The sequence below is a fragment of the Hypanus sabinus genome, chromosome 16 (genome assembly GCF_030144855.1).
Source record: "Hypanus sabinus isolate sHypSab1 chromosome 16, sHypSab1.hap1, whole genome shotgun sequence".
Taxonomy (NCBI): domain Eukaryota; kingdom Metazoa; phylum Chordata; class Chondrichthyes; order Myliobatiformes; family Dasyatidae; genus Hypanus; species Hypanus sabinus.
In genome coordinates, this window is record NC_082721.1 from 49,768,611 (window position 1) to 49,783,830 (window position 15,220).

The window sequence follows — 15,220 nt, forward strand, 5'->3', positions numbered from 1 at the left end:
CAGAAGAGCAATACCACCAGCAATCAAAAGGCAGCTCCCCTCTCCGGCAGCAGAGCAATCCCACAAGTGATCCAAAGGCAGTCTCCCCTCTCCGGCAGAAGAGCGATCCCACCAGTGATCCAAAAGCAATCTCCCCTCTCCAGCAGCAGAGCAATCCCACCAGTGATCCAAAGGCAATCTCCCCTTTCCGGCAGCAGAACAATCCTATCAGCAATCAAAAGGCAGACAGCTGGCGCATTCACCTTGATGTTTTAATCTCTCTCGTTGCTTTAATCAGCGAAGAATGAAGAATGGAAGCTTTAACTGATGAAATGGATCATCAGCTCATGCCCCACCCCTGCAGCCTTCTTGTCACAAGGTTTGTGCGTGCTGCCTCTGCCTCCCAGAATCCTCTTGGGAGATAGCAGAATACTGAAACACCCAAATGATCTCCAAACAAATCATAGGCTTCAACAGTTCCAGAATCATGTTCAAGACAAGAAACAAACAGAAAATACATAAAAGAAACAAAATATACGGTTTCATAGTCTATCCAGAAGATGTCAATCTTGGGAGCACTCTATGCAGGCACCATCTTGACCATAAGGTCAAGACAGTGAATCTCATGTTAAGCTGTAGAAACTATTCCCACCCCATTATGACCACAGTAATCTGCCATTTCTTCTTTTTCTACCTTGCATTACCTGTTGGAAATTAGAGCCAAACAAATACCATACAATTAAGTTACTTGGAACAAAGAACTTTTGGTAGCCAGAAACTACAGCCATGTAAAATTAATTAGATTAAGAAGGAGATCATAGGAATAAAGGGAATTCTGTTTTACGTATGGTGACACTAATGCAAATAATACTGGACACCTGTAGGAGTGTTGGGTTGTCTCTACCGAGTTGCTGGAGAAGGGCCGGCAGTAATGCCGGGTTCTGTTGTATTATCTGACGCATCTGCTGAAACTGGGGTTGAGTTCGCAGAAATTCCAGTGGATTACCTGGAACGAACAAATAAAGTTAAGAACCTGCATTAATCTAAACCTACATTTGAGTGAATTTCAAACAAAATTAAATGTAATGTATATATTGAGCCTTCGGTTCCATATTACAGTCAGCCCTCTTTACCCGCGAGGGATTGGTTCTGGGACCCCTTGCGGATACCAAAAAAATTGGATGCTCAAGAATTATTCAACCTGTCTCAATGCAGCGGACCTTAGAACCCAGCGGAACCCAAGACCTTATTTAACCTGTCTCAGTGCTGTGGAAATTAGGACCCAGCAGCGGAGCTCTGAATCCGCAGTGTTTCTGTTCACGAAAATAATCATGATCACGATTGAAAATAAAGTGGAAATAATAAAGCAATGAGAAAGAGGTGAAACGCCATCGGTCATTGGAAAAGTGTTAGGCTACAGTCGGCCAATGATCGGAACAATTTTCAAGGATAAAGTGAGAAAGGTTCTGTCCCGATGAAAGCTACAATTATTACTAAGCAACGCAGTGGTTTAATTATTGAAATATGTATGTTTCTTAAGTGTTTTATATGCATAGAAAGATAAAATATATACTTAAGACAAACATTTGAATAACTGACACTAAATAATACCGGATGTACCTTTTCCAACTTACTTAGTAAGAGAACTTCTGACTTTTTTTCGATCCTGATCCACGGTAATCTATGTACATCCTCCCATATACTTTAAATAATCTTACAGATTATTTATAAATCCTAATACAATGTAAATGCTATGTAAAATGGTTGTTATACTGCATTGTTTAGGGAATAATGACAAGAAAAAAAATGTCTGTACATGCTCGAACAACAAGTGCTGGAAGAGCACTTCCGGGTTTTCTCGAATCGCGGTTGGTTGAATTCGCACATGCGGAACTTGCAGATAAGAAGGGCCGACTGCTAGCAAGTGTTTTACAATACTAACAAGTGCCATTCAAACTATAAATGCAACAGCTCAATACTGTTATAATAATGCAAATTGAAATTCTTTTGTTATACACATTGAACACTTGCACTTACTAGCTGGTGTAGACTGTGTTGATGGCTGTGAGGGTGGTTGCGTTGTGACTCGTGGTTGTGGCTCCTCTGGGACTTCTGGTTCTGCTGGGATTCCCTAATTGAAAAATAAAACATACTCATTACACACCTCCCTTCATCTTCAGGTGCATGGAGGCAGAGGAGCTAGACAAAATTCTTATTTGGGCAGTACCATGGTGGAGCTGGCTGCCTCACAGCACCAAAGATCCAGGTTCAATCCTGACCTCAAGAGTTGCCACTGTGGTTTTTGCAAGTTCTTCCCGTAAATGCATAGGTTTAATCCAGGTGTTCAGTTACCCCACATACCAAAGATGTAAGAGATTCCAAATTGTTGAATCAGGTGAACAAGTGGTTGAATCAGGGGTAGGAGGGTTATGGGAAGAGCTGAAGAAAATATGGAGAACGTTTAATGTCAGCAGGGAAAACATTGCCAATTGTAAGGCTCTAGGGTAGATTATTGAACAGAGACCTTGAGATACAAGTAGATGAAAGTGGCAACATAGTAGATAGGGTGAAGATGACAAATGGCATGCTTAGCATCTCCATCTAAGGCATTCGGTATGAGAGTGGGGCATGTTACAGCTATACAAAGAGACAGTTAGGCTGCACTTGGATATTGGGTGCAGTCTGGTCAAAATGTTATAGGAATGATTTAAGTTAGAGAGATTCTGCAGTTGCTGGAAATTCAGAACAACACACAAAATGCTGGAAGAACTCAGCAGGTCAGGCAGCATCTATGGAAGGCAATAAACAGTTGACTTTTTGGACAAAACCCTTCATCAGATCCAGCATTTTGTATGCTGTCCATAAGTATATTTCCTGGGTATGGGAACTTGAGTGATAAAGAGAGATTGGATAGGCTTAGATTCATATGAAGAAAGACTGGATCGACTAGGCTTATACTCGCTGGAATTTAGAAGATTGAGGGGGGATCTTATTGAAACGTATAAAATTCTAAAGGGATTGGACAGGCTAGATGCAGGAAGATTGTTCCCGATATTGGGGAAGTCCAGAACGAGGGGTCACAGTTTAAGGATAAAGGGGAAGCCTTTTAGGACCAAGATGAGGAGAAACTTCTTCACACAGAGAGTGGTGAATCTGTGGAATTCTCTGCCACAGGAAACAGTTGAGGCCGGTTCATTGGCTATATTTAAGTAGTTAGATATGGCCCTTGTGGCTAAAGGGATCGGGGGTATGGAGAGAAGGCAGGTACAGGGTTCTGAGTTGGATGATCAGCCATGATCATACTGAATGGCGGTGCAGGCTCGAAGGGCCGAATGGCCTACTCCTGCACCTATTTTCTATGTTTCTATGTTCTCAATGGAGCACAGAAGGGTGACCTTATAGAAGATTATAAAATTATGACGGGTAAGGATCTGATACGAGTCTCCAATGGTAAGGACATATAAAACTAGAGGACGTAAGTTTAAAGTGAGAAGGGGATTTAAAAAGGTATCAGTAGGGTATTTTTCCTATACAAATAGCAGGTAAGTGGAAAAAGCTATATGAGGTGATAAAGACAGGAACATTTAAAGGGCTTAGGGACATGCGCAGAGCACAGAGGGATGCAGAATTAATCCAGTCAAGTATAATTAGTATATATAGTCATAATAGTTGGCAGAGACATGGCAGGGTGAGGAGCATATTTTTGTGCTTTTGAACTAAGAAGGTCCCATTCCAAGGCTACACACTACAGATGAAGAGAGTGCTATTACCATTGGATGCTAACTATTTATTTCAAACAATGTAAGAGGTACTAAATTGGGTTGCTTCTACAATGTTTTGTTTAAGTTACTTCTCTTTTCTCAAATCTCAGTTCTAAAGCATGACCTGACATAATATCATGAAGACCAGAAGAGGACAAAGCTCAACAAGTGAAGCATTTGGACTCTAGGCAAGCAATCACATGGGAGTGATTCGGTTGTAATGCCCAACAGCAAATAATTTATTCAGGCTTGGACAAACATGACATGTTTGGAACTACAATGCAACAAAAGGCTTGGCATTAATTTAAAATATACTGTATACTGTACAACTAAAACTACCAATAAGGTGAAGGAAAAAATAAAAGGCTACTCGTTTCACTTTGCTCATCAGAGTTCTATTGCAGGTATAGGCATTATATATAGGGTATATGGTTATATATATATATAGGTATAGGGTTGCTTATGGAGTACAAGAAATATAAGAGAACACTTAAGAAATCAGTAAGGCTAAAAGAAAGCATGAGGTGCCCTAGCAGATAAGGTAAAGGAGAAGCCCAAGGGATTCTACAGATATATTAAGAGCAAAAGGATTACAAGGGATAAAATTGGTCCTCTGGAAAATCAGAATGGTAATCTATGTGTGGTGCTAAAAGAGATGGGGGAGATCTTAAATGAATTCTTTGCATCTCTATTACTCAGGAAACGTACACAGAGTCTACAGAAGTCAGGCAAAGCAACATCAACTTAATTAGTCCTATACCGGTTACAGAGGAGGATGTGTTTGCTGTCAAGGCAAATTAGGGTAGATAAATCCCTTGGACCTGTGGGATACAAGTGTCAAAATTACAGGGGCCCTAGCAGAGACAATTAAATCATCCATAACGACAAGTGAGGTACGAGAAGATTCGAGGACAGCCAATGTTGTTCCACTGTTTAAGGAAGGCTCTAAAAATAATTCAGGAAATTAAGGACACTGAGCCTGACATCAGTAGTGGGAAAGTTATTGGACTGCATACTAAGGGACCAGATACAAGGGTATTTAGATAGACATGGACTGATTAGGGACAGTCAGCATGGCTTCGTGCATGGCAGGTTGTGTCCAACCAATCTTAAGAGTTTTTTTTGTAATTTATTTTTTTTATTGAAGTTCATCAAACAAACATTTCCATAAGATGTATTTCAGACATTGTACATATATATCATATATATCACAAATCTCCACAAAGTATTTATCTAGGATATATACTTATAGGAAAGAGTGGAAAGAAAAAACAAGCAAAAGGAAAGAACTATGTACAAGTAGGGAGTGATTTTTTTTTACAATATTCATTGATTTGTGAGAATAAAATCAGGCCTATGAGGCATTATGTAGTTAGACCATTTTTCCCAGTATGAGTCAAACTGTTCAAGTTTATGATCAACAGATGCTGTTATCTTCTCCATTTTGTAAATGTCCATTGTAATTTCTATCCATGTATTTAAAGTTGGGCTCTCCTGTGATAACCACTTCCTATTAAGTCTTTTTACCAGCCACCAACAGGATATTCATTAAATATTTATCTCTTTTCAACCACTCTTGAGGTATATATCCAAAATATATGGTCTTACTCTCCAAGAGTACTTCACATTCAAAGATGTCTTGTAGGGCATTGTGTATCCTCCTCCAAGTTTTTTTATAACAGGGCAGTCCCAAAAACTATGATGATTTGCATTTTGATTTCCACAATTTCTCCAGCAAACAGGGAGGTTACTATCATAATGGGATTTCTGAGAGGGTGTAATAAAATATCTTATCGTTTTTCCATCCAAACTCCATTTCTGTGAACTGGTACACTTCCATTGATATCTCCAAATTGTTGTCCATTCTTCCTCAGATATAATTATCCCTCCTTCCTTCTCCCATTTTGTTTTAATGTATGAAGTCGAATGTGTTTTAAGATTTGACAACCCCTTATACATGCTTGAAATTATTCTACAACCATTATCTGAATTATATGCTTTTCTAAAGAGCTCTATCAAGCATGTATTTGCCTTGGTTACATTTTTAAGCGTCTTATTAACATATTGTCGCATCTGTAAATACCGATAAAAATCTTGTTTTTCTAATAAGTATCTCTTTAAGCATTTCAAAACTGAACAGTGTTCCTTCTTTCATTATGTTGCAAAGAACTGTTATTCCTTTAGCTGTCCAGTCCTGAAATCTAGCATCCAATTTATTTGGTGTAAAATCCAAGTCATAGGCACACCATTTAAGAATTGCAATATCTCCCTCTAGATTATATTCTTTTATAGTAGTTTTCCATATTTTAAGAGTCAATTTCACCCATGGGTTATCAATAGTATTTATGTACATTTGCAGGTTGTTATCAGCCAAAATTGCTTGTATGGGGATGGGAAGTACCCGCTCCTCAATGTTTTTCCATTGAGCGACATATGATGGGTTGCACCAACATATCACAGCTCTCAACTGTGCTGCAAAATAATAATCTCTAAGAGAAGGTAAGCCCCTTTTCCTTTGCTAATTGCAAAGTTTTGAGACGAACTCTCGGCCTTTTACCCTGCCAAATATACCCTGATAGCATCTTGTTCCATTCATTGAATTGATTTTGATTAATCTCTATTAGTAGGGTCTGAAAGAGCTACAACAGTCTGGGCAGTATATTCATTTTAATAGACTCAATCCTTGAACTGAGACTGAAAAAAGGAATCAGGTTTCATCTTGCCACATCTTCCTTAATTTTTTTTATATATAGGCTAATAATTACATTCTGATAACTTTGCCAAATCTTTTGGCATAATGATGCCCAAGTATTTGAAAGACTCTGTGTGCCATGCCCAGGGGTATCGACTTTCAATTTCTCTTGGTGGGCTATAGTAATATGAAAGTAATTGGGTTTTATCTATGTTGATCTTGTATCCTGATAATTGACCATATTGTTCAAAGGATTGCATCAATTTAGGTAAAGTGTATGTTGGTTGCCCAAAATGTCATCCACATAACAAGCCAATTTATGCTCTGTCCCTTTAATAGTAATTCCCCTGATATCTTCATTTTGTCATGTATTGAGCTAATGGTTCCAGATATAACGCGAAGAGTAGTGGTGACCATGCACAACCCTGTCTCATGCCCCTTTCCAAGGTAAGATTATTTGATAAATATCCATTGATTTTAATCCTAGCAGTAGGATTGTCATATAGTGTCTGTAGAGTTTTAATAATTGTCTTAGAAACCAAATCTATGTAAAACTCTGTAAAGAAAATTCCAATTAACCGAATCAAATGCTTTTTCAGCGTACACACTTATCACTATTGCTTCGATTTTATTTTTTTGTATATGATCCATAATATGAAGTGTCCTTCGTATATTGTCGTGTCTGGCATTGTCGTACAAAACCTGTCTGATTGTTATGTATCAGTATGGTTAGAAACTCCTCTAATCGTTTTACCATGATGGAGGTAAATAACCTATAATCTACATTAAGAAAGGATATTGGTCTAAATGACCAGCATTCCATTTTATCCTTGCCCTCTTTTGGTATAGCTGAGATTATCGCTTCCTTCCAACTAGGTGGCATTTGTGCCTTTTTTAGAGCCCAGTTCAGTGTGGGGAGTAAAACAGGATTTAACTCATTTTTAAATTATTTGTACCACTCTGCCGTATACCCGTCTGATCCTGGTGACTTGCTTAATTTAAGCCTACTAATTGCAGCTTTTAATTCGACTTCAGTTATGTCAGCAGTCATCCTTCTATTTTGTTCGTCACTTAAAAGTGGGTAACTCTAGAGAATTCAAGGTGGTGTTAATTTGGGTTATGCTTCCCCATGGAACTTTGGAATATAGAGTTTTGTAAAACACTTCAAAAGCTTCTTGAATTTCACTTAGCTTATTTTTTTATCATTTTCGTTCTTGGGCCCCTAATTCTATGAATTGTATTTTCTGCTATTTTTTTTTTCCCAGTTTCCACACCAGTATTTTCATAGATTTCGATCCACTTTCATAATGTCTGTTTCAGAAACATTAAGTTTTTCCTGATTTCTTGCGTAGCCAAATTATTTATTTCATTCCTAATTCTTTTAATTTCCCCAATGTATCCTGTGCCAAATTAAATTTGTGCTTTTTCTCTAGTTCCTTCAGCCTATTTTGTAATTCTTCTAATGTTTTATTCCTTATTTTTTTCTTGTATGAAGATATTGCTATAATTTTCCCTCTTAAGACCACCTTCAGAGTATCCCATAAAATGGGAGGTGAAACCTCTCCATTATCATTAAATTAAGTACAGACCAATTTCTTTTTTAATTTGTTCCTTAAAGTACGGATCATTGAGTAGACTTGAATTTAGTTTCCAAACAGTATTCTTTGGTTGTAGGTCAAAATCAACAGATAAATATATAGGTGCATGGTCACTTACATCTATTGTCCCAATTCCACAGGTGTTTATTTTGTCTTTGTCTTTTCCAAATGTTATGAAATAGTCTATTCTTGTAAATACAGAATGGGGAGCAGAATAATGAGCGTAATCCCTTCTGTCAGGGAAAAGGTCCCTCCATATATCAATTAAACCAACATCCTCAAAAAGTGCATTAACTTTCTTATGTAAAGATTTTGTTTCATAGGTTTTTCTATTGGAAGAGTCTAAGTTTGGTTGTAATTGTAAATTTAAGTCTCCCCCACATATCAGGAGACCTTCTGTTTCCGTTACCATAATATCAGTAATTTTCTGAAAGAAACCAGTATCACTTCCCGGGGGTGTGTATATATTCAATAGAGTAACTGAATTGCTGTCTATTCCCCCTTACCACAATATATCTGCCCTCTTTATCTCCCATTTCGAATACTTTTTCAAAATTTAGCTTACTTGGGATAAGAATAGCAACTCCTCTCCTATGTCCTGATTTATATGAGGGGAAAAACAGATTAGTGAAGCCCATTCTCTTTAGTTTTTTATGCTCATTATCACTTAAACGTGTTTCCTGTAAATATGCTACATGGGCTTGTTCTTTTTTCATTTTGGATAAAATTCTCTTATGTTTGATTGGATTTAATAGCTCATTGACATTAAAAGAAATGAATTTTACCTTGTCCTTAGCCATCTGTATTTATCTGTCAATGTATCATTGAAATTGGAATAAAAATTAATCGATCAACTCCCAGAACAAATAAGAACCAAGAAACGCAAATAATAACAAAAATGGAAACGACATGTGATTCCAAGGCTGAGGTCTCTAGTAGATGACCTTGCGTTGAGCTAGAGGAAATGTCTAGCTGTGGGGGATAACCCCTCCTACTTGTGAGTTGAGGGCCCCCATTGCAGTATTCATAAAAGTCAGTAAACAAATCCATAACACAGAAAAGATTTCCCTGTGTACTCCTATATATACATATATATGTGCACACACAAATATACACACACGCACACATATATGCACACGTATATATATATATTCTCATTTTGGTGGGGAAAAAGGAGTAAGTGAGCGAATAAAGAATAACTAAGTATTATAAAATCCACGTAATAAGTATTTCTCAAGATAGGTATATCACCGTGTACTTTTACTTCCATTTAGCTTCTCAACATTTTTAAAGTTAGCCAAACCTTATGGCTCTTCTGAAGGGGGTGAGGACTGTCTTTGGGAAACTCCCGGTCTCTTCATGATATATTTCTCTCGGCCTCCTCCCGTCTCCTGCCTTCTCTTTTCTCGCACTATTTCCCAAGTGGAGCGGGATAATTCCTCAGCCAGGCTTTCCTTCGTTTTGGTCATGCTGATGGGCAACCTCTGGCCTTCATGTCTGTAGTCGCCTCTTCTATTGTCTGGTACAACTGCGTCTTATTGTCATATAACACTCGAAGTTTAGCAGGGTATAGAGTTTGAAATCTCCAGCTCGTCCTGCAGTAACTTTCCAACAAACTCCCCCCATAGACGAGCCCTCCACTCCTTCGGGAACGTTGTAGATTCTGATATTTTTCCGCCGTGATCTTCCCTCCAGGTCAAGCGGTTTACCTTCTTGGTGATTTAACATTTTTATTGTCTTACTCAGTATCCGTCCCACGTTTTGAACGCGATCTTCCACCTTCTTAATTCGAGTCTCTGCCACCACTATTTTTTGCTTGACGCTGGCGAGCTCTGACTTAATTTCACGGAGCTGCTGCTTTATATCTTTCTGGACCTCCATTATTTCTTTCAGAATTTCGAAGATATTCGCCACTTCGCCTGAATGAGGCCCGGCATCAGCCTCGCTAGCACACGGTTGGGTAGGAGAGCCACTCGCTGCACTCCTCTCGGCTGCAGGCTCCGCAATATCGCTTTTTTAATTTCCATTCTTTTTCCCCATTCTTGCCTCTCTTTTCAGTTCAAATATTTTTCGAAAAATATTATATTTGATGGGTTAACGGGGCTTAATACGCATTTTTCCTGAGGCGCTAGTGACTTAAGCTGCCATTCTCAACGATGATGTCACCGGAAACCCTTTAAGGGTTTTTTGAGGGAATTACCAGGAGATTGAAAGCAAAACTGTGGATGTTGTCTAATGGACTTTAGCAAGGCATTTAACAAAATCCCGCATGGAAGATTGATCAAGGTTCAGTTGCTTGGCATTTAAATGAGGTAGTAAATTGGACAAGACATTGATTTTGTGGGAGAAGCTATAAGGTGCTAGTAGATGATTACCTCTCTGACTGAAGGCCAGTAGCTAGTGAAGTGCTGCAGGGATCATTGATGAGTCCATTGTAGTTTGTCATCTATATCAACAATCTGGAGGATAACATCAAAAACTGGATCAGGAAATTTGCATTTAGCACTAATGGGTAGTGAAGATGACTATAATGGCTTGCAGTGGGATCTGGACTAGCTGTAAAAAAAAAATGGCTGATGGAATTTCATGCAGACAAGTGCTCAGGCTTGCACCTTGGTAGGACCAGCTATTAGGTCTTACACAGTGAATGGCAAGGCATTTAGGAGTGCTGTAGACCAAAGTGATCAGGGAATACAGGTCAATAAATCATCGAAAGTGACGTCACAGGTAGATAGGGTCGTAAAGAAAGCTTTGGCACATGCTGTTACACGTAAGGAGTTTGTACGTTCTCCCTGTGGCTACATGTATTTCCTCCAGGTGATCTGGTTTCCTCCCGCAGTCTAAAGGCACACCAGTTGGTAGATTACTTGGTCACTGTAATTGTCCCATGATTAGGCTAGGGTTAAATTGGGGGTTGCTGGGAGACATAGCTGCATTTCAATTTTTAAAAAATCAAATAATTGAGTACAGGGGACGGGATGTGGTATTGAAATTGGACAAGATGCTGGTGAGACCTAATTTGGAGTATTGTGTACAGCTTTGGTCACCTACCTACAGAAAAGATGTAAATAAGGTTGAAAGAGTACAGAGAGATTCACAAGGATTTTGCCAGGACTGGAGGACCTGAGTTACAAGGAAACAATGGCTTGTAATTAGGACTTTACTCCTTGGAATGTAGAAGATTGAGAGGAGATTTGCTAAAGGTACACAAAATTATGAGGACATGGATAGAGTAAATGCAAGCAAGCTTTTTCCACTGAGGTTGGGTGGGACTACAACTAGAGGTCATGGGTTAAAGGCAAAAGGTGTAAAGTTTAAGGGGAACATGAGGGGAAACTTAGTCACTCAGAAAGTTGTGAGTGTGGAATGAGCTGTCAGTGCAAGTGGCGCATGCGAGCTTGATTTCAATGTTGAAGAGAAGTTTGGAAAGGTACATGGACAGTAGAAGTATGGAGGGCAAAGGCCCCTATGCAGGTTGTTAGGAATAAGCAGTTTAAATGGCACTCATTAGATACGCCAAAGGGTCTGTTTCTGTGCTGTACTTTATGACTCCATATTCAATAGGTACAGTTAATGTCAGTAAATGTACCTAATATACATCCAGAAATTCTTTTTCTTCACAAATATCCATGAAAACAGAGCAGTGCCCGGAAGAATGAATGACAGTTAAATGTTAGAACCCCAAAGCCCAACACTCCCCTCCCACACATAAGCAGCAGCAAAGCAACAAATGCAAGTTTGGATGCATTGGTTTCTTCAGGCTGCTACAGCCAGGGCTGGCAGTGGGGATAAGCTCCCACTACCCATTAAATGCTCCCAATGGTGTGGGTCTCTGATAGCCTCTGACAGCCAAGTCTAGCTACTAGCCCTCACTTGTAACTTAGTTACTATGCCTGCAGAACTGATTCTACTGAGAGGGTGCACAGGTGTGTTGCTGGCTCCTTAAAACCAGTTGCATCAAGCATATAGGGGTCCATCAGCCTTGGCAGACAGCTCATCTTTGACAAGAAAAACTCTGATCTCAAACCTTCACTGTTTCAGCTACGTCCACACACAGGGGAAGGCCTTGAGGTTTAGGCCAGTTAGAAGAGTGGACTGAAAGATGGCAGATGGAGTTTAATGCTGATAAGTGTAAGCTACTACATTCTGGTAGGACTAATCAAAATAGAACATACATGGTAAATGGTAGGGCATTGAAGAATGCAGTAGAACAGAGTGATCTAGGAATAATGGTGCATAGTTCCCTGAAGGTGGAAGCACATGTGAATAGGGTGGTGAAGAAAGTTTTTGGTATGCTGGCCTTTATAAATAAGAGCACTGAATATAGGAGTTGGGATGCAATGTTAAAATTGTACAAGGCACTGGTAAGGGCAAATTTGGAGTATTGTGTACAGTTCTGGTCACCGAATTATAGGAAAGATATGGCCTGTTTCCGTGCTGTAATTGTTATATGGTTATACGGTTATATATGGAATAAGCACCAAGAAAAAAAAGAGCTGGAATCCCTAAGACAGTCCTACACCGAGTTCAATACTGATTGGTAACTCCTGCAGTACCACTGCTGCCAAATAGGTCTCTGTTATTCCTTTGGTTTCACCAGCTGTATAGAAGGGGGGGGGGGGGGTGGCCTGCTGATTGGGCAACAACTTGTCCCCATAGTGTACTGCCCTGGTTTGCATAGGATGGTTTAACTGACCAACAGAGGGTCTCATCAGATGCATTGGAATTAAGCCAAAGCCTCCAACTAAGGGTGAGCATGAGCACTCAATACCCAGAATTCAATCGCAACTCACTGTCAGAAGATACTCCACAGCTCTGTCTGGGTTGTTAAAGCTTGCTCGTAGTGCTGCAAGAACTTGCTCTCGCTCATAGCCCATCGACATGATCTCCGCCACCAGGTTTTCATAAGCTTGTCCTGTAACTGAAACAAACTTTCATAATTAAAGATATTCAGCTTCACATGGGAAGTCAAATTACTGAGAATAAAGTTTAAGCAGACATAGCTAGCATATTACTCACAGTTTTATCAAAATACTGACAATTCCAGTCAGTCTGTATCAATTAAGTTTAGCAATATATCAGGTAAGACCACAAGCTCAAATTTAACTGTCATTCAACCATACACACGAATGCAGGCAAACAAAACAGCATTCCTCCAGGGACAAGGTGCAAAAAAATAGCACGAACACTACATTGCATATAGTCATGACACCAGCAAAATACAGTCTGACAAAAAATAATATATTCCATGACCTGTAGATTGACAGTGCACCAAGAAGGACTGTTTGGGATAAGGCACAAAACAGGATTAGGCCATTCGGAAAGTCTGCCCCGCCATTCAATCATGGTTAATTTATGATCCCTTTCATCCCCATTCTCCTCCCTTCTCTCCATATCATTTGATGCTCTTACTAATCAAGAAACTATCAACCTCCTCTAAATTTCCCTCCCTTCACCATCAATGTCGCCTTTCCTTCCTCCACCATCAATGCTGCCCTCAAACACATCTCTTCCATTTCACACACAGCTGCACTTACACCATCATACCAGGGATAGGGTTTCTCTTCAACTCCCCTACCACCCACCAGGCTCAAAACCAGCACATAATACTCTGAAACCTCTGCCACCTCCAACGGAATCTCACCACCAAGCACATCTTTCCCTCCCCCCAACTTTTGCTTTCCACAGGGATCACTACCTCTGCAATTCGCCTGTCTATTCATCCTTCCCCTACACCTCCTCCCTCACAACCATCCAGGGCCCCAAACAGTCCTTCCTGGTGAGGCGACACCTGAGAGTCTGTTAGGGTCATATACTGTGTTTGGTGCTCCCAATGCAGCGCCCTGTATATCAGCGAGACCAGACGTAGACGGGGAAACCACTTCACCAAGCATCTACATTCCATCTGCCAGAACAAGCAGGATCTCCCGGTGGCCACCCATTTCAATTCTGCTTCCCATTCTGATATGTCCATCCACGGCCTCCTCCAATGTCTGGAAAGGCTACACTCAGGTTAGAGGAACAACACCTTATATTCTGTTTGGGTAGCCTCCAAACTCAAGGAGATAACATGAGAGAAGGACAAGGGAATGGGAAATGGTGAAGGTGGGAGAGGGGGATGCATTACTCCTCACATCCTCAACCCTGGGAAACAGATCTCCTTGCCTGCCTTTGCCTCCGTCTCGTGCTCTTTTTTCTTTCTTCCATGGCCTTCTGTCTCTTTCACCAGTCAACTTCCCAGCTGTTTACTTCATTCCTCCCCCTCTGTGTTTCACCTGTTGCCTGGTGTTTCGCTCTCCCTTTCCCCCATCTTTTAAATCTACTCCTCAGCTTCAGCAAAGAATTTCAGCCCGAAATGTTAACTGTATTTTTTTCCATAGATGCTGCCTGGCCTTTTGAGTTCCTCCAGCATTTGTGTGTTGATTTACAAGAATGTTGCCTGGATTGGGGAACATGCCTTATGAAAACAGGTCGAGTGAACTCAGCCTTTTCTCCTTGTTGCGACAGAGGGTGAGAGGTGACCTGATAGAGGTGTATCAGATGATGAGAGGCATTGATCATGTGGACAGTCCAAGGCTTTTTTCCCCAGGGCTGAAATGGTTGCCTCAAGAGGACACAGGTTTAAGGTGCTTGGAAGTAGGTGGAGGCGGATACGATAGGGTCTTTTTAAGAGACTTTTGGATAGGTACATGGAGCTCAGAAAAATAGAGAGCTACAGGTAAGCTTAGTAATTTCTAGGGTGGGACATGTTCTGCTCAACTTTGTGGGCCAAAAGGCCTGTATTGTGCTGTAGGTTTTCTCCTTTTCTATGACCGCTAGAAAATGAGGCAGGAGAAATAAGAACGGGGACAAGGAGATGTCTAATAAACTAAATATTTTGCATCAGTCTTCACTGTGGAAGGCACTAGCAGTATGCCTGATGTTGTAGTGTATGAAGGAAGAGAAGTGGGTGCAGTTACTATTACAAGAGAGAAAGTACTCAAAAAGCTGAAAAGCTGAAAGGATCTCATTGAAATTTTTCAAATGTTGAAAAGCCAGACAGAGCAGATGAGGAAAGGATTTTTCCCATGGTGTGAGAGTGTAGGACAAGAGGGCACAGCCTCAGGATAGAGGGGCGCCCTTTCAAAACAGAGATGTAGAGAAATTTCTTTAGCCAAAAGATGGTGAATTTGTGGTATTTGTTGTCAACT

The 15,220-nt window shown here is 40.2% G+C and overlaps 1 protein-coding gene across 2 annotated transcripts in view; it reads right to left on the minus strand.

The window, feature by feature from the left end:
* LOC132406281 (UV excision repair protein RAD23 homolog B-like) overlaps positions 1 to 15,220 on the minus strand; it is a 97,957-nt gene that overhangs the window by 25,430 nt on the left and 57,307 nt on the right. For both annotated transcript variants that reach the window (XM_059991706.1, XM_059991705.1), the window contains 3 exons: positions 12,824 to 12,951; positions 2,017 to 2,110; positions 858 to 985 (listed from right to left, as the gene is read on the minus strand). In XM_059991706.1, coding sequence (XP_059847689.1) covers positions 858 to 985; positions 2,017 to 2,110; positions 12,824 to 12,951 — 350 coding nt within the window. The remainder of the gene's footprint in view (positions 1 to 857; positions 986 to 2,016; positions 2,111 to 12,823; positions 12,952 to 15,220) is intronic.